This window comes from Microcaecilia unicolor, chromosome 8 (assembly GCF_901765095.1).
Source record: "Microcaecilia unicolor chromosome 8, aMicUni1.1, whole genome shotgun sequence".
In the NCBI taxonomy this organism is placed as follows: domain Eukaryota; kingdom Metazoa; phylum Chordata; class Amphibia; order Gymnophiona; family Siphonopidae; genus Microcaecilia; species Microcaecilia unicolor.
The window spans coordinates 27,576,363-27,599,756 of NC_044038.1; the positions used below are offsets into that span (position 1 = coordinate 27,576,363).

General features: G+C 45.4%; 1 protein-coding gene across 2 annotated transcripts in view; it reads right to left on the minus strand.

Annotated features, from left to right (window-relative positions):
• The window catches only part of POLR3E (RNA polymerase III subunit E), a 98,615-nt gene that overhangs the window by 56,836 nt on the left and 18,385 nt on the right, over nt 1-23,394 (minus strand). For both annotated transcript variants that reach the window (XM_030211672.1, XM_030211671.1), the window contains exons 3-9: nt 22,914-22,964; nt 15,291-15,368; nt 12,997-13,112; nt 12,133-12,215; nt 8,939-9,046; nt 2,819-2,868; nt 1,388-1,507 (exon numbers count right to left, since the gene is read on the minus strand). In XM_030211672.1, coding sequence (XP_030067532.1) covers nt 1,388-1,507; nt 2,819-2,868; nt 8,939-9,046; nt 12,133-12,215; nt 12,997-13,112; nt 15,291-15,368; nt 22,914-22,964 — 606 coding nt within the window. The remainder of the gene's footprint in view (nt 1-1,387; nt 1,508-2,818; nt 2,869-8,938; nt 9,047-12,132; nt 12,216-12,996; nt 13,113-15,290; nt 15,369-22,913; nt 22,965-23,394) is intronic.

The window sequence follows — 23,394 nt, forward strand, 5'->3', positions numbered from 1 at the left end:
TATGCCCCGCCCTCGCGTCAAACGTGATGACGTTGAGGGCGGAGCGAAATGCGATTGGTCAAGTGTCATAGCTCCACCCTCAACGTCATCACGTTAGACGCGAGGGCGGGGCAAATAGTAATGGGGCTAAATTCCGATCTCTGGCACCTCACAAACCGGAAGTTGCAGCTTCATTAGAACGTTGAGGTAGGCAATTATGTGCGGAAGGGGTGTGGCTGTGGGTGGGTCTATCAGTGAGAGTGGTGCATGAGTGACAGTGAGTGGTGACAGCCTAAGTGCAGGGCTCCAGGGTTTCCCTGCCACAGAGTGAGCTTCAGAATGTTTGAGGTGAGAATTATTAATATAGATTTTGATGAAAGTAGTTTTCATAGTCTCTTGCATGCCCTTTTTGTTTCTCAATTGGATTATGCAAATGCTGTGTTGACAGGGCTGTCTAGTGCAAAGGCTTGGAAATATATCACCCCACTTTATTTGCATCATCATCGGTTACCTGTCCAGTATAAAATTTTATTTTAACTATTGGTTTTGATGCACAGGGCTTATATTGAGAAGGTCCACCAATGAAATAGAGACTCATCACACCCTATGTCCCCACGTCACTGACTGCATCAAAGCTGACAGTCTCCTCTTTAGATGGGGTTTGTCATCCACTAGGAAAGGGACCTTATTTTTATTTGGCTCCTTCTCTATGGAATGTGTTTCCACTGGCCTTAAGAGAGGAGACGTCACTAAAACATCTTTTAAAAGCCCGTTATTTTATGATTGCTTTTGAAGTCACCCTTCTAGGAGATTAGTGGGATCGTTACCGAGATAGTTATCTGTTTTTAACTATGACTTTAGGTAATTTTTATTTTCGTTTTGTGTGGGGGCTTTCATGTCGATTTTTGTAGTTTCTTTTCTTTTATGTTGATTGATTTATATTTATAACGTACACCACTGTGTTCCTTAACAAAGCCAAGCAGTATTAAAAAAAAAAACCCTAAATCTATAAACTATAAGCATTTACACCATGCATAACATATAGGCAGGTATATGACCTGTTACACTTGTATTCTATAAAGGAAAATAGATGCCTTCTTTTCTTTTTAAAATAGGTTCCAGAGAGGCACCCCTTTACAGAGTTGCCCTCAGTGTTTCTTCTACTATGCTGTCCTAATTTGATTGTCTCTGTTGTTATGACCTCTAGATTGTAAGCTCTTTTGAGCAGGGACTGTCTCTCTTCGTGTTTGACTGTACAGCGCTGCGTAATTCTGGTAGCGCTTTAGAAATGTTGAGTAGTAGTAGTACTTGAAGCCTGTCAGCCACGCTCGTATCTCTTTCAACATTTCCCAGCTCTTCACTACGACATATGGGGGGACAAGATACTGGCCCTGTCACATGCTCTCACCTTCATGCCATAGTAATGCAGGTGAACCCAGGGCTCTTCTGCCTTCTTTTTCTGCAGGAACTCGTAGGACTGTACACGCCGCTGACGTGCCTGCTCCGACTCTGGACGAGAAAAGCGTACCTGCAAACATCAAACACGGTTCATGCCTTTCCCTGAAGCAACACTTTTTTTTTTTTTTTTTTAAGACATCATCTTTATTAAACGATTAACAGAATAAGCATTTTACATCACTTCCAACCCACTGTATCCTCCCCCATCTTCACTTCCCCAAAGCAACAATTTAAAGCTTTGAAAAAGTCTCCACATGCACGCAATGAGCACACATTCCTTACAGAGTTCAATCTGAACTAAAACGGTAGAGACATAAATTTGGATAATTATGATCATAATATGAGATTTCTCTTATTTTGTGCATGTGGATTGAAAGCTTGAGGGGCTCCTAAGCACCACAGCTCACCAACAAAAATTAGAAAAGGTCCAGAGAAGGGTGACAACAATGATAAAGGGGATGGAACGACATCCCTATGAGGAAAGGCTAAAACGGCTAAGGCTCTTCAGTTTGGAGAAAAGACGGCTGAGGGGAGATATGATAGAGGTCTATAAATTAATGTAGTGGAACGAGTAGACGTGAATCGCTCGTTTACTCTTTCCAAAAATACTAGGACTAGGGGGCACACAATGAAGCTACAAAGTAGTAAATTTAAAACAAATAGGAGAAAATATTTAGTCACTCAACGTGTAATTAAACTCTGGAATTCGATGCCAGAGAACTTGGTAAAACCAGTTAGCTTACCGGGGTTAAAAAAAAAAAAAAGGTTTGGATAACTTCCTAAATGAAAAGTCCATAAGATGGACTTGGGTAAAATCCACTGCATTTCTAGGATAAACAGCATAAAATGTATTGTACTGTTTTGGGATCTTGCCAGGTACTTGTAGCCCGGATTGGCCACTGTTGGAAACAGGATGCTGGGTTTGACGGACCTTCAGTCTGTCCCAGTACGGCAAAACTTAAACGCCTATATTAGACACAAATAGGTTAATAAATTTCTCCAAAAACTTCATGACTAACTACCAAGCTAGGCACCAAGGCTGATATATGACCTACGCTTCTCATGCCTTTGGATACTCAAAGAATCTGAAATAAAGCTGCTGAATGCAGTGGGCTAAATTGGTACACAAGTGTGGTTTAGGTCTATGATTTGTCTCATGAATTAAAGACAGTCTGATGATTCACATCAAATATCATCATCACAAAATGTTCCCAGCAGTCTTTATGGGTTTGGTGTGGGACATCCCAAAAATGCTGGTCTCCAGCTGTTGTGTGACTTTGCAAGAAGTTGCTTAACTCCCCACTGTCTCAACTTATCTTAGTAAGGTCTCTGGAGAGGGGACATGGTAACCATGATCTTCACAAGAGGGACTTTGACTTACAGTGATCTGCTTAACATCATCCTCTGCCTCATCTTGTGAGGAATCACCAGCTGAAAAAAAAAAGGGTAGAACACAATGATATGGTATATTTGTGCACTACTGGAGCTTTTAAAAACACAACAACAGTCCTGCTTGCTGCTTTTAACATGTCTCTCTCCAGAATATTTATTTTTATTTACATTTGTACCCCGTGCTTTCCCACTCATGGCAGGCTCAATGCGGCTTACATGGGGCAATGGAGGGTTAAGTGACTTGCCCAGAGTCACAAGGAGCTGCCTGTGCCTGAAGTGGGAATCGAAATCAGTTCCTCAGTTCCCCAGGACCAAAGTCCACCACCCTAACCACTAGGCCACTCCTCCACTGTTGCTACTATTTGAGATTCTAGATGGAATGTTGCTATTCCACCAATGTGGCCGCGAAGGCTTCTGCTTCTGTGAGTCTGACGTCCTGCACGTATGTGCAGTTCAGACTCGCAGAAAAAGAAGCCTGCGCAGCCTTCTACATGGAATGTTGCTAGTGGAATAGCAACATTCCATGTAGAATCTCCAATAGTAGCAACATTCCATGTAGAATCTCCAATCGTATCTCTTTTATTTTTGTTACATTTGTACCCTGCGCTTTCCCACTCATGGCAGGCTCAATGCAGCTTACATGGGGCAATGGAGGGTTAAGTGACTTGCCCAGAGTCACAAGGAGATGCCTGTGCCTGAAGTGGGAATCAAACTCAGTTCCTCAGTTCCCCAGGACCAAAGTCCACCACCCTAACCACTAGGCCACTCCTCCACTGTTGCTACTATTTGAGATTCTAGATGGAATGTTGCTATTCCACCAATGTGGCCGCGAAGGCTTCTGCGAGTCTGACGTCCTGCACGTATGTGCAGTTCAGACTCGCAGAAAAAGAAGCCTGCGCAGCCTTCTACATGGAATGTTGCTAGTGGAATAGCAACATTCCATGTAGAATCTCCAATAGTAGCAACATTCCATGTAGAATCTCCAATAGTATCTATTTTATTTTTGTTACATTTGTACCCTGCGCTTTCCCACTCATGGCAGGCTCAATGCGGCTTACATGGGGCAATGGAGGGTTAAGTGACTTGCCCAGAGTCACAAGGAGCTGCCTGTGCCTGAAGTGGGAATCGAACTCAGTTCCTCAGCACCAAAGTCCACCACCCTAACCACTAGGCCACTCCTCCAGTCTTGCTACTATTTGAGAATCTACATGGAATGTTGCTATTCCACTAGCAACATTCCATGTAGAAGTCGGCCCTTGCAGATCACCAATGTGGCCGCGCAGGCTTCTGCGAGTCTGACGTCCTGCACATACGTGCAGGATGTCAGACTCGCAGAAAAAGAAGCCTGCGCAGCCTTCTACATGGAATGTTGCTAGTGGAATAGCAACATTCCATGTAGAAGGCTTCTACATGGAATGTTGCTAGTGGAATAGCAACATTCCATGTAGAATCTCCAATAGTAGCAACATTCCATGTAGAATCTCCAATCGTATCTCTTTTATTTTTGTTACATTTGTACCCTGCGCTTTCCCACTCATGGCAGGCTCAATGCGGCTTACATGGGGCAATGGAGGGTTAAGTGACTTGCCCAGAGTCACAAGGAGCTGCCTGTGCCTGAAGTGGGAATCGAACTCAGTTCCTCAAGACCAAAGTCCACCACCCTAACCACTAGGCCACTCCTCCACCTATTTCTTACAAGCTCTGTTAAGGAGAAATTAGGTCTTACCTGATAATTTTCTTTCCATTAGTCCTTCCCACTATTCCAGAGCATGTGGGATAGTTGTGCTAATCAACCAGCAGGTGGAGATAGAGAACTGAAAACTGAGCTGAGATCTCTCTCTCTCTTGGCATCCAGTACAGCTCCTCAGTATTTGTGTAGACAAGCAGTAAGGAGAAACTCAGAATACTAACACAACAAATTGGCTAACCTAATAGTAACCAGACTGAAACTCCTGAAGGCATGCTCTTGCTATGAACAAGCTCCACACAGTCGCTTGAGGCAGGGGCGTATCTGAACTGCGGCGGTAGGGGGGGCCAGGGCCAGAGAGGGGGGGCACATTATAGCCCCCCCCCCCCCGCCGCCGCCGCCGCCATTGCCGATCCCCCTCCCCCTCCGTTGCTCGCCTACCTTCGCTGGCGGGGGACCCCAACCCCCGCCAGCCGAGGTCCGCGTCCTCCTGCCGCTGCCGGCTGCCTTTGGTCCTTTCATTCTTCCATTGAAGCTGGCGCCGACGAAAAAGTTTCTTTTGAATCTGACGTCGCTGCACGTTGCACGTACAGGACGTCAGACTCAGAAACAATTTCTGAGTCTGACGTCCTGCACGTACAACGTGCAGCGACGTCAGACTCAAAAGAAACTTTCGTCGGCGCCAGCTTCAATGGAAGAATTAAAGGACCAAAGGCAGCCGGCAGCGGCAGGAGGACGCGGACCTCGGCTGGCGGGGGTTGGGGTCCCCCGCCAGCGAAGGTAGGCGAGCAACGGAGGGGGAGGGTTGGCAGCGGTAGGGGGGTCCAGGGCGAAATCTGCGGGGGCCCAGGCCCCTGAGGCCCCACGCAGATACGCCCCTGGCTTGAGGGCCAAAAGAGACCATTTCAAAGGCTTGTTTCAGCGAGCCTTCTAGCTTCCTATCCTATGGCAAAGCCTCCCTTCCACCAGCAAGGTGTTCTTCTTAGTCAGCGCTGTAACTAGGGAGCCCACCCTGGGAAGCTGCAATTTATCTTTCTCCTCCGGAACAGGTAGAGGCAAGCCATGGCACTTCCCCACTCTCAGCCCTGGGTCCAGCAAGTCCCATTCTGCTGTAATCATGTCCTGAATGTCTGGATGCATCAGGAAGGCCTTAAAAGGACCTCTAAACCCCTTCATGGTCAAAGACAATGGAATTCCTGATGCTGAAGCAGAAAGATCCTCAATGGAAAGCACTGCCAGTGCTTCAGAAATAAGAGTACTGAGATCTTCTTTATGAAACCACCTCAGTACTTTCAGATCATCCCCCTCCCCTAATGGCTCCTCTGAATAGACTGAAGCCATATCAGATAAGGAGAGAGAAGAAGAGATAGCCTTAACTGGCCACTCCTCGAGGTCTAAACAAGAGGCAGCGGGGTGAGAAACTGAAGCACCTTGCAGCATCTGACTGTCCCTGCTTCAGTAAATAGGCCTGGTGTAAGAACAATATAAACTCTTGAGAAAACAAAGATGCAGCTGAATGCTCTGTTGGGCCCCGAGGCTGTACAATGACAACTGTGCTCTGTGATCAGCCAGAGACTGCTCTTCACTGCTAGTCCGCCCCGATTAAATGGCACCCATTCCCGCTCTCTTCATCAAACTGCGCATCGGCTCTGTCGGAGAGCCTGAAAACCCCTGAAGATGTGCTGCCGCTGACATCTTCTTCCGCATCCCACGGGATTCCTGGTTGCACGCACTGCAATACCCTGACACTGGCTGGCGGGTCCAACAGCGGGAACACCGCTTAACTGCCCCTGCGGGAGTCATCATTCACCTCAACCGTCACCAACACAGAACAATGTATCCCAAGCGGTGAGCCATAATTCATCCCCTGCACCAAGTAGAACTTGTGGCCCTCCAAGCAATCCCAAGTCAAACTTTAGTCGGACTTAACACTGCCGGCTGCTCTCCCCAAACTCACAGTCTCCACAAGTCTTACTCCAGATGAGAAACGATCAGGACTGATGCTCTGTCCCATTCTCTTTTTTGTTGTGCTGGAAAAGGAGAGCCCACAGGAAACAGGGGAGAGGTGAAGGGAGGGAAGAAGTAAACAGGGCACTAGAGAGAGGGATCTGAAGACCTCCAGATATTCTGCAGACTCAAGCCATCTGCAAGCTGAACTGGATCAGGAGCAAATCACGAGGCTGAAAAGTGTGTTCATCCACCTGCCGGAGATACAAAATATCAAGCAGCTGGATTGGATGCCAAGAGAGAGATGTCTCAGCTTAGTTTTCTATCTCTACCTGCTGGTTGATGAACACAACTATCCCACATTCCTGGAATAGTGGGAAGCTACAAAATGGAAAGGCACATTAGCAAGGAGAAAGTTACAGACTAGCTCTAGGTCAAATTGTAACAGGAAGAGTCAAGAATATCACTGTACATACCCTGCTCTGGAACGTACTCTCAACTGCACAAAGGCCACCACAGAGGGTGAACAAAACTGAATCAGCAGCTGAAATTTGCCACTTAAGTTTTGGCTGAAACCAAAACCAGCGCCTCCCCCCAACCCTGCAGAGAAAGCAAGTCCTCCCAAGTCACCACCACTCCCGACCCCTCCAGGAGAGAGAACGGTTCCTCCCGGGCCGCCGCTACCACCCCAACCTCCCCCCCTCAGCAGAGAAAGCGAGTCCCACAAGGCTGGTCACCCCTCACCCTCTCACCACCTGAAGACCCTTCCCAGGACCACCTTTAAATACCCTGGTAGTCTAGTGGCTTCTTCTGGGAAGGACGATCCTCAGTCAGTCCTGCCCCTGCCGGTTCCACAGTCAAAATGGCTGTCGAGACTGCCACAGGAGGTCCTAGCAGCCATTTTGAGATTGGAACCAGCATGGGCAGCAGCGATAAGGGCCGATTGGAACCAGCATGGGCAGCAGTGATTAGGGGAGATTTGAACCAGCATGGGCAGAACCCGCTCTCTGGTGGTGCCAATGGGAGCAGGCAGAGACTGGTTGTGGGGGGGGGGGGGGGGGGGGGGGGGAGGGGGAACATCAGTTTCAGGCAAAAATGCATTGGCATTTTCAGCTAAAAGCGAAGAATGACCAAACCCAGATATCGGGCCAGTTTCACTGCCAAACTCAATTGGCCTCAAGGCCACCAATAACCCACTTTTCTCTTTACACTATGAACTAACCAATCGGAATACAGTTAAAACCTGCATCATTTCCTGATTCGTCATCACAACATATTTCAGAAGGTGATAAGGTTTCCTGAAGATTGCAGAACAAGCAATCACATTCCAGGTCTCAGCCAATGCCTGGCTCACATGGACTGTAGCTTTAAAACTGGTTCTGAGGGTACAAGTTTTAGTAAGCCTGACCAATAGAGGGGAACAGATATTGGAGGGGGAGGAGCTGAGTGGGAGGTTATAAAGAGCCCAGTCTATCTTTCTGATTACTACTTTTTCTCTCTCCTTTCATCTTGGGTTGGGGATTGGCATGATGGGGGATATGGTAACTTTGTAGTTGTTGAAAAAGTGTAAATATTGTAAAATTTTATAAACATCTGTAACCTGGTCAAGTTCTACTGGGCGCTCTGTATATCTCGTATTAGTACCCACAGTTTAGTAATTTTTAATTTAAAAAAAAAAAAAAAAAAAGATTTACCAAATTTTTTTTAAACATGCTATTTTTATTTTTTGGGTATTGCTATACTATTATTATTATTAGCATTTGTATCCCACATTTTCCCACCAATTCGCAGGCTCAATGTGGCTTACATTTGCCGTAATGGCTATTGCCATTTCCGGGTCACAGAATACAAAAGTCGCTGCATTAAGGTGCATGCATACGTGGTAGAGAGGAATACATTGTGGTAGTGCATTATTAATTTCTGTGTGATAGATAGGAATGTAACATACATTGGGTCATCGATTGTAGAGAAGTTATTCAACATAAGGGTTAAAGTGACACTATATTCAGCATAAGGGTTAAAGTGAAAGAGGTCAGTCAGTCAAGTGTTAAGAGTTCGTTTTTTCTAGTACCATATCAATACAAACTCCACATGAATTACATTTTTAAATCCTGCTTAGCACTCCGTAAACCTCAAAAAAAAAAAAAGACTCGGCCAAGCTGCATTGTTTGACTGTAGAGCAACTACAGGCTTGAGGAAATTTAAAGTTATTTAACACCTGCAGTCCTTGGTCCTGGACATCAAGTAAACAGCTGTTTGTTCTAAAGGTGAAAGACAGGCAACTGCTACTTCAGGTCTATGCTGCCATCCACTGACTCAACCAGAAAAACAACATTTCTCATGAATGAGCATTTTGCCACAGATTAAGTTTGTTTCCTGCTTCCAAAAGAGTAAACTAACTCAAGAGACTGAAGGAAGCCCAGGAGTCATTACTGGGTCCACACATGAAAAGAAATCCTGTCGGGTATCACCTGCCTTCATTTGCTGCTTCTCTCTCTCGGTGTTTGGCGTCAGCTTTATCCAGGTAGGAGAAACTGGGTCGCAACTGCAGAATTCCATGCAATGGTGTTAAATGTAGCTCACCTGCCAAAATATAGGTCAAAACATTATCTGCAAAGGTGGCATTCTGAAAGTGAGGCAAATACAAACTGATGGATAAGTAGTTCTCTCATTACATTCAGCTGTATTGTCTCCGGTAACATGTCACACCCCCTATAATGAAGCTTAAGAATAGAGGTGAAGGAAAGGAAGAAGTACAGTACATTTGTGGGGCACCAGAGACCGGGATCTGAAGACCTCCAGATATGACTATGCACACTCAAGCCACCTGCAAAGCTCAACCAGAGACCAGTTGACCAACTGGACCAGGAGCAAATCACTCAGAACCAAAGACTGAAAAGGGTGTCCATCCACCTGCTGGACATAGAAAATACTAAGCAGCTAGACTGGATGCCAAGAGAGATATGTCTCAGCTCAGTTTTCAGTTCTCTATCTCCATCTGCTGGTTGATGGACACAACTATCCCACAGGTTCTAGAATAGTGGGAAGCTACGTAATGGAAAAGCACATTTGTTATCAAGCCACCTGCAAATCTAGACTGAAAGCCCACCTCTTTAACATTGCTTTTGACTCGTAACCACTCGCCTCCACCTACCCTCCTCTCTTCCTTCCCGTTCACATTAATTGATTTGATTACTTTATTTATTTTTTGTCTATTAGATTGAAAGCTCTTTGAGCAGGGACTGTCTTTCTTCTATGTTTGTGCAGCACTGCGTACGCCTTGTAGCGCTATAGAAATGCTAAATAGTAGTAGTAGTTATCAATGTGCCCAAGATCCTACTTCCTACATGCATGAAATGTGAAAACATGGACAGGTCAGTCTCCCACTAAATGACACCCTTTTAGATGGACTATTAAAAAGTGTTCTTGAAAGAATGTAGAGAAGGAGTCTACAGGCTACAGACAGGTGTAACTTTACATCTTGGATGGTAAATTCTTTAACAAGGCACCTACACTCTGCTTTATAAAATAAAAAAAATCTATACAAACAAAAATGCCAAGTGTTTTTAAATGGCTATCCTGCCATTTGTTCTTCAAAGTTTGTCATTTATCTTCAAAAAGCCACTCGTACCCCCCCCCCCCCATGGGTTTCTTTATTCAGTAAGATTTGTATTATTCTCTGTGACTACTTCTACTCTGCTTTTACATGATATGCACAGTGATTCTGTAGCATGAATATCCTCTAATATTAAAGTCTGTTACGTTATTAATTTTTTTTTAGGCAGTGTCCATGCCACAAAGGGAGTAGAACACCATGTTGTCATCTATGAAATTCAGCTGATCTTTTGTTTTACAACTTTGTAAAGGTAAAGAGTCATGGACTTGTTGTACCACTTTTCTGTGGTACAACCAAAGCAGTTTACATATTGTACTTTCTCTGTCCCTACTGGGCTCCCAAACTGTTTCTGTACCTGGGGCAATGGAGAGTTAAGTGACTTTCCCAGGGTGACGAGGAGCTGCAGTGGGAATTGAACACAATTCCCCCGGGTTCCCTCTTCAGAGATTTGCCTCAGTGCAGCACATCAACCCGAGTCCCTGAAGCAGTTGCTCAAGCAAATGAAATTCATGTGGAACTGGGTGTTTGAGGGGGGTCTGAATGACTTTTTCATGAAAAACAGCAGCAGACCATTTAAAGATTTTGCAAAAATATCATCAGATAACATATGAGAGGAAAACGGTAACGGAATTCAAACATGCGTGGGATAAACATAAAGGAATCCTGTTCAGAAGGAAAGGATCCTCAGGAGCTTAACAGAGATTGGATAGCAGAGCCGGTAGTGGGAGGCGGGGCAGACTTATACGGTCTGTGCCAGAGCCAGTGGTGGGAGGCGGGACTTGAGGTTGGGAGGCAGGGATAGCGCTGGGCAGACTTATACGGTCTGTGCCAGAGCCGGTGGTTGGGAGGCGGGGATAGTGCTGGGCAGACTTATACGGTCTATGCCAGAGCCGGTGGTTGGGAGGCGGGGCTAGTGCTGGGCAGACTTATACGGTCTGTGCCCTGAAGAGCACAGGTACAAATCAAAGTAGGGTATACACAAAAGTAGCACACATGAGTTGTCTTGTTGGGCAGACTGGATGGACCGTGCAGGTCTTTTTCTGCCGTCATCTACTATGTTACTATATGACTGTTTTTTTTTTTCAGAAGATCTCTCTTGATTATAGATTATAAAATGTCTCAAATTGTTTTGAATTTGTCTTGGTATTTTTCACTGATCTTTTTGTTGTATAAATGTTTTATACATGCGACGCACACGTCTAGGTGCCTTTATAAAGACTGGCTCCCCAAAAGCTTCTGTGTAACGTTAAAACCTGTTCCAAGACACCTGTAACGTTTCCTCCAAAGCTCCGTGTATTTTATAACTCACAACCCCTGCCCCAGGAGAAGCCTAGGCATTTAAAAGATGATTCCAGAACCACATGCATGTAGTTATGCACCATTCTGTAAAAAAGTGTGCAACTGCAAGAAGCTGCACACGTGGGCAGTGCATTAACAGGAAAAGTTATGTGCGTGATCTGTAGTGTTTAGGCACACTCATGCCTACCACTGATGTGGGGTAAGTGAATGCACCTAACACTGCTAGTATTCTCTAACAGCATCTGTGCACTTCCCATCTTGGTGCCCCTTATCACCAGGGCTTCCAAGAGACTAGGCCGGGCCCGGGGCAAGGCTGCCCCGCCTCTGCCCCCCCCCCCCCCCCCCCCGCAGTCCATGGTCTCACCTGCCTGCTTCCACGGCTCCGGGCCCCCTGCATTCAAAGCGGCAGTCGCAGATCGCCTCTCTTCTGGCCTTCCCTCCCTGTGTCCCGCCCTCGTCTGATGTAACTTCCGGTTTCCACGAGGGCGGGACACAGGGAGGGAAAGCCAGAAGAGACGCGATCTGCGACTGCCGCTTTAAATGAAGGGGGCCCAGAGCCGAGGAGGCAGGCAGGTGAGGAGACTGGGGACTGCAGCGCTGGCGGCCTGACCCCAGCGCTGGGTCCGGGGAATTTTGCCCCCCCCCCTCTCTACAGCCCTGCTTATCACACTGTGTGTGCACAGAATTCAATACAATTTGTAAGATCATAAAATGCCCTCCTATCTGTACTATGACGAGAGAGAGAGAGAGTCACCTTTTCTGTAGACAGCAGCTGCATAGCGGGAGGTGTTACTGGCAGCCTGTATGGATGTGAACATTTGCTTATCCATAAGCTTCCTGTACAGAATCAAGGAGTAAACACAGATTATACAGAATACCTAGAGTTACATCTTTTTTTATAAAGATCTTAAACTCACATCACCCAAGTGTAGGAAATTGTTTCTGTCCACTTGGGAGGGTTACATACAGGGCCCGTAGTGGTATTCTCAATTCTCTTTAGATCCTGATGTGGTGTAGGTTCGTTTTTTGCTTTCTTTCTCGATTGTGGGTGTACCAAGGGATTTATGTTGTAATAGAAAGGATAAGGGAAGGGAAGGCCAGTCTGTTCTAGGTATTAGAGAATTTTGTTAGGATGGGGAGGGAGGCTGCAAGAGACCAGGCCTCCCCACCCCCCCTTTTAAAAAAAAATTTTATATTTACTACAATTGCTGTAATTTCTATTGCTCTGATATCCATTGTATTTCTTGGTGGTTTGTTACTTGTTTGAAAATTTTAATAAAAATGATTATTAAAATAAATAAATATCATCTTAAAATCAACATAAGAAGAAAAAAAGCAGGAACAGTTTTGTTCTGCTTTGAGATCCCATTTGATAACCACTTTCACTGTTTCTCCTTTTGCAAGCATGGCCTGAGGGCCCAGTCCAACCGTAAAGAGAAACCTGCTAATTCAGGAAGGCTGTGGCTGGGCTGAATTCTCCCGGACTGCCCTAAGCATGTGATAAGCTGATTAAGAGACAGGAGTGTGCTGTACCTATCATACAGCCGCACATCTGGCGTACTCAGAATTCTTTTCAGCACACAAAGCAGAGCGCAGACCACATAACGAGCATGCTTACGTTGAGTAGGTGCTACTTTCATCAGTGCAGGTTCCATCCACATTGAGTGCAATCTGCTCCCCTTTGCTGCGACAATAGTTGGGACTTATGGTATTGATGGCCATTTCAAGCTCCACCTGCAGATTATTAAACCCAGGTTAATACCTAAGGCAACATCACAAGAGGACTATATTCATTAATGCTCTGAATTAATAAAGATCTTTGTTAATATATGGTCTAAATATTTACAAAATATCTCCCACAAGGCTAGAAGTGCAGTGCTTAACAAATTGGATACGTCCTAGATAGTGAGACATCCAGCAGATATTTGCTCCGGATTCTGGACCGGTTAAGACCTAATAGATATTGCTAGTATAATTACCATGAAATAAGTAGATAAAGGTAAAGGAGTAAAATAAAGGGAGGTTGGGGGGGGGGGGGGGGGAGGAAAGGATGTAAAATAATGATGATGATGTTAGACTAGATGCACATGTACAATTATGGCATGACTGAATGTTTACAAAATGTTTGACTTTATTGGTTTTGTTTGACGTGGTACATCATTAATAAAAACCGTTGAAATATAATGCTCTGAATTAATGTTTTGGGGTTTTTTTTTGGGGGGGGGGGGATTAAATGTGTTTATGTTTATTCTGTTTGTTATATTGCCATTTCTGACATACTGATCAAAGCATTTTACAAAATTAATAAACACAAAACAAAGAAGAGGAAAAGAGCACCATTAAAAATAGGACTCATTCATACCTTAGAAATAAAATCTAACATTAAAATAACTGGAAAAAAATTAAAATTTATGAAAAAAATATTTTTTTTTTTTTGGGGGGGGGGGGGGGGGGGGGGGGGCTACTCCAAAAGCAAACTGCAAAAAATGAGTTTTGAGAAGTGATTTGAATTTGATAAAAGAGTTCAGATTGAACTAGGGGAGGTAAGTCTTTCCAGAATTTGGGGGCTAGAAAGAAGAGTTTCTGGTTAACTCGGTGTGCTTTTTTTTTTGGAGAAGGTAGGGACAAGGCGATGCACAATGACAGAACAAAGAGAACGATGGAGTATATGATAATTAATGAAGACAAAATATGGGGTGCTTTACGAGTGATGCATGTACGATAAAGTACTGGTAACCAATATAACGATCGTGTTTCTGAGCCCCACACACAAAACAGGCAGCGGAATTTTGTAAGATCTGAAGATACCGACGTTGACATTTAGCAATTCCACCATCGTGAATCGCTTGTTTACTATTTCCAAAAAAATACTAGGACTAGGGGGCACGCATTGAAGCTACAAAGTAGTAAATTTAAAACAAATAGGAGGAAATATTTCTTCACTCAGTGTGTAATTAAACTCTAGAATTCGTTCCAGAGAATGAAGCAAAAGCAGTTAGCTTAGTGGGGTTTATAAAAGGTTTGAATGGCTTCCTAAAGGAAATGTCCATAGACCATTATTAAAATGGACTTGGGGAAAATCCTCTGCTTATTTCTAGGATAAGCAGCGTAAAATATATTGTACTTTTTTGGGGATCTTGCCAGGTTATTTGTGACCTGGATTGGCCACTGTTGGAAACAGGATGCTGGGCTTGATGGACCTTCGGTCTGTCCCAGTATGGCAATACTTACGTATGTACTTATGATAGGATTACAACAATCCAGCCGGGAAACTAAAAATGCATGTGTGAGCATATGAAGTGAAGGGAAATCTAGAAGATTGTAAATACAACAAAGACGGCCTAGCGAAAGAAAACTTAAATTAAGTATTTGAGAAATTTAATGTCAAATGAGAGTTTAAAGATAAACAATCATCTTAACTCTCAAACATCTTAGCTATGTAAAACAGATAGACAAGCACTGGGCATGACAACTGCTCAAGCATGTGTGAGCTTGAAGCTATGGAAACCTTTATTCTCTACCACACAAGTTCTCCTAGGCTTTAAATTGGTAAACTTTGGCAAAGTCCAAAAAGTCATTCACAGGAATAAGTTGTAGAGCACAACCAAATATATCTTAAGCATTTAAAAGGGGTAGCCGTGTAAGAAAACTGGCAGAGGCAGGTGGAACGTTATAGGTTAACCAATTTAGTGAGGCTCAGGCTTTCTGACAACGTGGACTCCACTCCAGTCCTCAAAAGCTTATGCCTGAATAAATTGGTTAATCTATAAGGTACCACTTGCCTTCGTCAATAGAAATAATGGAGGATTTGTACAGCTCAATTTTTGCAGAACAGAAGCCAAGATGACTCTCTGTACAAAATACTTTGTGTAAGTAGGAGCTTTCTCAGATTCATCTTCAACAGTGCCTAACCTTTTGCTGCTTTGGTTTAATTTTAGCTGACAGATGGGTCACATCACCATAGGTCATAGAGGAAGGTCGGATGGGATACTGAAAGAGAAAGAATGAAGTTGAACATTAGTCATGACGAGAAGGGAGAAGGGAAAATTAGCAGGACTGATTCAGCGTACAACTGCTCACGTATTGGTGGCATTCAAACCTATATGACAGATATAACTTGGTGTGGAAGGTATCCAATTTTATTCTGGGCAAGATCCTGACCCATACCGCACCTCAGTTTCAAATGAAGCTGCTTTTCACATAATTCTCTAAATCTGAAAGAGATGTTGAGGCTCATTTTCAAAACACAGAGACTTACAAAGTTATATAGGTTACTATCAGGCTTATTTTCGAAAGAGGAAGCCCATCTTTCGACACAAATCGGAAGATGGGAGTCCTTCTCACAGGGTCGCCCAAATCGGCATAATCGAAAGCCGATTTTGGGCATCCCCAACTGCTTTCCGTCGCGGGGACGACCACATTTCATGGGGGCATGTCAGAGGTGTAGCGAAGGCGGGACTTGGGCACGCCTAACACATGGGCGTCCTCGACCCATAATGGAAAAAAAAAAAAAGGCGTCCCTGACGAGCATATGGACGACTTTACCTGGTCCTGTTTTTCTTACAACCAAGCCACAAAAAGGTGGCCAAAATGAGCAGATCACCACCGGAGAGAATCTGGGATCACTTCCCCTTACTCCCCCAGTGGTCACTAACCCCCTCCCACCCTCAAAAAACATCTTTAAAAATATTTTGTGCCAGCCTCTAATGTCATACTCAGGTCCATCACAGCAGTATGCAGGTCCCTGGAGCAGTTTTAGTGGGTGCAGTGCACTTCAGGCAGCCAGACCAAGGCCCATCCCCCCCCTACCTGTTACACTTGTGGTGGTAAATGTGAGTGGTGGTAAATGTGAGCCTTCCAAAACCCACCAGAAACCCACTGTACCCACATCAAGGTGCCCCCCTTCACCCGTAAGGGCTATGGTAGTGGTGTACAGTTGTGGTTAGTGGGTTTTTTTTTTGGGGGGGGGAGGTTGGGGGGGCTCAGCACACAAAGTAAGGGAGCTATGTACCTGGGAGCAATTTATGAAGTCCACTGCAGTACCCCCTATGGTGCCCGGTTGGTGTCCTAGCATGTCAGGGGGACCAGTGCACTATGAATGCTGGCTCCTCCCACGACCAAAGGGCTTGCTTTTGGTCATTTATGAGATGGGCGTCCTTGGTTTCCATTATCGCCAAAAATCAGAAACGACCATCTCTAAGGACAACCTAAATGTCAAGATTTGAGCGTCCCCGACCGTATTATCGAAACGAAAGATGGACATCCATCTTGTTTCGATAATACTGGTTTCCCCGCCCCTCCACCGGGACGTTTTGTGAGGACGTCCTCAGCAAAACTTGGGCGTCCCTTTCGATTATGACCCTCCACGTAACTTTGTTAAGTCTATGTACTTTGAAACTGAGCACCATTGCAACATAACCAATTCAAAAGAAAGATACACAAACATTCTCGAGGCTCTGCACAGGGCTAACACAGAGGTCAGAGGGCAAAGGTTCAGTCTTCAGCATTTTCCTAACGAACATGCACAAGATATAAAAAATAAAAATAAAACCACAGGCCTTTGTTCTTAGTCTCTCTCTGACGAGAGACCCTCATTATCATTGTGTGTGGTTCTCATGCAAGATCTGATTGAAAGAGACAAGAAGAACCGACCTCCATAGGAAACACAGTCTAAAGAGAAGCAAAGATGGCCAAGTACATGGATAAACATATTCAAAGGAGCCATCTCCGGAGCATTTCTTCTGACCCAATTTCTTGTTTACCTGCCACTATTGGGGACCTCTAGAAGAGGAGTTTTAAGGTAGATTGGGGGGGGGGGCAGGGAGCAGGGGCGTAGCCACAGGTGGGCCTGGGTGGGCCCAGGCCCACCCAGTTTTGGTTCAGGCCCACCCAGCAGTGGAGGCAGCGGAGCGGAGGGAGCAGGCTGAGCTCCGATCCTGCATCTGCCTCCCCAGCCCGCCGCCGCCGCCCGCCGTACCTTTAAATATTACAGTTTTGCTGGAGTCGCGGGCAGCCAGCATTGAAGACATCGGCAGGCTTACGCCGGTTCCAGCAGCCTTCCCTTCCCTCGTTGCAAGTCGGATGATGGCTCCGCCCTCGTAGAAACAGGAAATATGTCAGAAGAGGGCGGAGCCATCATCCGACTTGCAACGAGGGAAGGGAAGGCTGCTAGAACCGGCGTAAGCCTGCCGATGTCTTCAATGCCGGCTGCCCGCGACTCCAGCAAAACTATAATATTTAAAGGTACGGTGGGGGGGGGGGGGGGCAGGAAGGAAACAGGGCAGACGGGAGAGGAGGTTTGCTGCACATGGTGGAAGAAGGGGAGAGGAGGGTTGCTGGATGGAGGGAAGAGGAGGGTTGCTGGACATGGTGGAAGAAGGGGAGAGGAGGGTTGCTGGATGGAGGGAAGAGGAGGGTTGCTGGACATGGTGGAAGAAGGGGAGAGGAGGGTTGCTGGATGGAGGGAAGAGGAGGGTTGCTGGACATGGTGGAAGAAGGGGAGAGGAGGGTTGCTGGACATGGTGGAAGAAGGGGAGAGGAGGGTTGCTGGATGGAGGGAAGAGGAGGGTTGCTGGACATGGTGGAAGAAGAGGAGAGGGCAGGGGAGAGGAGGGTTGCTGGATGGAGGGAAGGGGAGAGGAGGGTTGCTGGACATGGTGGAAGAAGAGGAGAGAAGGGTTGCTGGATGGAGGGAAGAGGAGGGTTGCTGGATATGGTGGAAGAAGGGGAGAGGAGAGGGCAGGGGAGAGGAGGGTTGCTGGATGGAGGGAAGGGGAGAGGAGGGTTGCTGGACATGGTGGAAGAAGGGGAGAGGAGGGTTGCTGGATGGAGGGAAGGGGAGAGGAGGGTTGCTGGACATGGTGGAAGAAGGGGAGAGGAGGGTTGCTGGATGGAGGGAAGAGGAGGGTTGCTGGACATGGTGGAAGAAGGGGAGAGGAGAGGGCAGGGGAGAGGAGGGTTGCTGGATGGAGGGAAGGGGAGAGGAGGGTTGCTGGACATGGTGGAAGAAGGGGAGAGGAGCGGGCAGGGGAGAGGAGGGTTGCCGGATGGAGGGAAGGGAAGAGGAGGGTTGCTGGACATGGTGGAAGAAGGGGAGAGGAGAGGGAAGGGGAGAGGAGGGTTGCTGGACATGGTGGAAGAAGGGGAGAGGAGAGGGCAGGGGAGAGGAGGGTTGCTGGATGTAGGGAAGGGGAGAGGAGGGTTGCTGGACATGGATGGAAGAGAGGGAAGGGAGAGAGAAGAAATGTTGGACATGGATGGAGGGGATGGAAGAGTGAGGAAGGAGATGAGATGAGGGAAAAGGAAGAGAGGAGAAAAACTGCACATGGATGAAGAAAATAGGCAGAACCTGGATCCACTAGACAGTCAAGTCTGCAGAGGACCCAGCTTTTACTTATGGATATAGAGCAAGAAATGAAGAAGAAAGGAGGAAAGTAAAGAAATAAATGGAAAGGAAGCCCTGGAAACGGAGTTAAGAGGACATATAGCAGCAGAATCGGATACTGGGCCAGCATGATCAGAAAAACAGTCACCAGACAACAAAGGTAGAAAAAAATCATTTTATTTTCATTATAGTGTTTGGAACATGTCCACTTTGAGAATCAGGTGCTCAACATTAAAAGTTTATATTTATTTACTTATTTATGGCATTTTATCCCACATTAAACATGAATTAAATTGGAACCTGGGATCATTTAATTTTTTTTTTCCTGGAGACAGTAATGCATTGCCCCCCCCCCCCCCCCCCCCCAGGCTCTCTCCCCGGCTATAGCCAGCTCTGCAATTTTGAGGGGAGGTGGACCGGGGGGGGGAGGTGGACGGGCGCAGAGGTGGACCGGGGAGAGAGCCTGTTGTTAAACATTTACTAGCACACCACTGTCTAGTGCCCACCCATCCAACCTGTTGGCCCACCCCAAAATTGACTTCTGGCTACGCCACTGGCAGGGAGTGAGGAAGACAGATATGATGGACAATGGGAGGGAGGGTAGGATGGAAAGGGAGTGATTTTAGACCTGAAGGTGGAGGGAATGGAGTGGGGGTGGGAAAGAGAGATGGAGAGATACTGAACCTGTAAAAAACAGGTGTGGAAGGAAGGGTGGGAGAGATGCTGGATAAAGGACAGGAAGGAGGGAGGGAAGAGAGAGAAATTGGGACTTGGAGGCAGGCAGGAGAGAGAGATAAATGCAAGACAATGGGAGAGATGGGAGAGAGATAATGGACTTGGGGGAAATGAGGGGAGGGTGGAAGAGATTTGTACAATAGGAGGAAAGAAAGAGGGAGAGACGGAGAGAGGGAGCAGGAAGGTAGCATGTAGCTGCACATTATTTTTGAGAAAAGCCAAAAGGTATTTTGTTTAAATTATGCTGAATTTTAATACGCATGGAAGCTACACACTGATTTTACACAGTGAACTAAAAGTTCTTCTTTTTGATCTGAGTTCTGTCTACTGTCATCCACATAAAGCAGAACCATGTGGAATTTGTTAGCTGGTGTGTGGGAGGTGCTTCTGATATTGGTCATGTAATTGCAATTAAAAATTTTAAATTCGGCTTTAAAATAAATATACATACCTCCACTGAATTCTAGCCACTGTAATGGGCAGGCCAAATGGACCCTGCTGGTCTTTATCTGCTGATTTACTATGTTACTAGGTTCATTAGGGATTTGCTGAAACCTGACCTGTTTTTAGCCCTTGAGGACTGAACTTGTGCACCCGACAGAGATAGTAAATTACACCTTGTTCCATGTGTGACCAGGAGCATTCTGAGATCATATCAAACCTGTACAAATCAGAGCCCCCCAGAAAGCCAAGCCTGTACATCCTGAAGTTCACTCCTGAAACCACACACTGGGGGTGATGTTCCTTAAAAGCACAAGAAAGCTACTAATCTTTGAAAAGGGTGTAACCAAGGTCACAGCAAAATATTTGCTGTAACCAAAGTCACAGCAAAATATTTGCCATCCACACCTTCCTCAACTTGAGGAAAGCTGAAAGCATAAGATAAAGCACACTTCACAATGCAGGAAGCTGGCAACACAAGCTCTTGGATGCCAGGCAAAGAAAGGTGTATGTAAATTAATGGGTAAGAAGGGGCAAGCACCAAACCAGTGAATCAAAAGGCGATATTTATTTATTTAGATTTTGCTCACATCTTTTCAGTAGTAGCTCAAGGTGAGTTACATTCAGGTACTCTGCATATTTCTCTGTCCCAGGAAGGCTCACAATCTAAGTTTGAACCTGAGGCAATAGAGGGTTAAGTGACTTGCCCAAGATCACAAGGAGCAGTAGTGGGATTTGAATAGGCCACCTCTGGATTGCAAGACCGGTGCTCTAACCACTAGGCCACTCCTCCACTATAGCAACATTCCATCTAGAATCTCAAATAGTAGCAACATTCCATGTAGAATCTTCAATAGTAGCAACATTCCATGTAGAATCTTCAATAGTAGCAACATTCCATATATTTAGAGTTTGCTCACACCTTTTTCAGTAGTAGTTCAAGGTGAGTTACATTCAGGTACTCTGCATATTTCTCTGTCCCAGGAAGGCTCACAATCTAAGTTTGTACCTGAGGCAATAGAGGGTTAAGTGACTTGCCCAAGATCACAAGGAGCAGTAGTGGGATTTGAATAGGCCACCTCTGGATTGCAAGACCGGTTCTCTAACCACTAGGCCACTCCTTCACTCCGTGCACCAGTAATGACTAATGTTAATACTACTGTACATAAATTACTGCACACATTTTGCTTCATGCCTTTTCAAAACTGATGAAGTGAGATCTTGGCCTGTTTTTGAAAACCAGACCCACCACTATCATCTATCACTATCACTCATCTCCACATAACAAGTACAAACCCACAACCAAACACACCCTGGAACACTCCCTCCCTACCTCAGACAGCCTAAAAATTCTCGGAGTCACAATTGACCACAACCTTACCCTTGAGAGCCAAGTAAACTCCGTAATAAAGAAAATGTTCTATTCAATGTGGGGATTTAAACGAATAAAACCTTTCTTCCCGAGGGAAATCTTTCGAAACCTAAATACAATCAATGGTCCTAAGACATGCAGATTACTGCAACGCAATCTATGCGGGATGTAAAGAACTCGCAAAAAAAACTCCAGACAGCCCAAAACACAGCTGCCAGGCTGATATTTGGTAAATCACACTTCGATAGTGCTAAACCCCTCTGAGAAAAGTTGCACTGGCTCCCAATCAAAGAACGGATCGTCTTCAAAATCTGCACCTTTGTCCACAAAATCATCTACGGCGTAGTCCCAGGATACATGACAGACCTCATAGACCTACCAACCAGAAACAGAATCGGATCTTCACGATCATACCTCAACTTACACTACCCAAATTGCAAAGGACTTAAATACAAAACAACTTACGCATCCAGCTTCTCCTACGTAAGTGCACAACTGTGGAACGGACTCCCAAAAGCTGTAAGAGCAATCCATAACCATCTAAACTTCAGAAAATCACTAAAAACCAACTTCTTCAAAAAGGCTTACCCCACCGATCCAACGTAAATCCCCACATCCAGCAACACAGCACAACCAATGATCGTACTGACTAATATACAATCCTCATTCCCTTCTACCTTCACGGTGTCTGACACACACCTACCTCAACTGACCACGATACAACCTTGTATTTGTTACCAACCGACTGGCGATCGCAATTACGGCATAATGTAAGCCACACTGAGCCTGCAAATAGGTGGGATATCTCAGTTAGCCCGATAGCAACAACAAAAACAGGCACTACCCTCCCTTGTGCTGTTATGGTCCTCATTTCTACCTCACTCAGCAAATTAAAATTCAGCAAACTGAAGACGAGAAAGAAAAAAAACCCCAAATCTAACTTTCTCTGCATTAAAGGGCCTGCTCACTAAAGTGTGCTAACAGCATGAATCAGTGTGCACCGTTAGCACAAACTTCTTGTGCTAGCATAAGAGTGTGCACTAATTGCATTCCACGTTATTGGAGGGCGGGGGTGAGGGGAAATAGGTGGAACACAGACACAGAACATGCACTGAGATTGCACACATTACTTTACAGCGAGGGCGGAGGCATTTAACTCTTGTCCTAAAGGCAAACGCGCTTACTCTCATTCTATAAATGGCGCGCACACAATTTAATGAGCCAATTAACACCAATAATTGAGTGCTAGCAATTAGCGCTAATTGACAACAATTTGGATTTATGTGCACATTTTCTAGGCGCTATTCTATAAAGGTGTGTGCGTAGAAGTTTTAGCCTGCAACTGAAAAGGGGGTGTGGCCATGGGTGGGTCATGGAGGCATTCACAGAACACACGTGCACTATTATACAATTTGGGGGATCTGCGCCTAATTTACGTGTAAGGATTTACAGCAAGTTTCATTTGGTGTAAACCCTTATGCCCAAATTTGGGTGCGGATCCCGGCACTACATCCTATTACTTAACATACATGTGCAGTATATGCCTAAATTTTAAAAATAAAAACACATACAATTTTAACATATACAGTAACTACTGTAGTACCTGGAACAAGTACAGCTTTTCTGCCAGGCTTTTAGCCAAATAGACATCAATCTAAAACAGAAAAAAAAAATAATAATTAGATTTCATCTTATCAAAATAAAAGGAAATTAAAAAATAACAAATTCTCTAAAGGGCTTTCGCCAGTGTCAGCCACCACAACTTCTCAATGAAAATCAGCATTAGCTTTCCAAACAATGTCAAATGTTTAACCTCCAAGGACAGACCTAAGGATCTAAATATGTCTACCCTGGACCGACATCACCTGGGCTCTGATTTTTACAAAAATGTGACTTCACAATATAGCAGACGGCTCCTGTCATAGCAATAGAAACAGCAGTGAATGTATAACAGCCCCATAAAGAGGAGCCCCTGGGTCTGTGCAAGTCAGGACCACTACCAGGCCCAGTTACAATGTACTGGCCCAGTGCAGGAGCCAGTTTGAGTGCCTGACAGCCAGAACAAGTGTGTCAGACAGCAATGG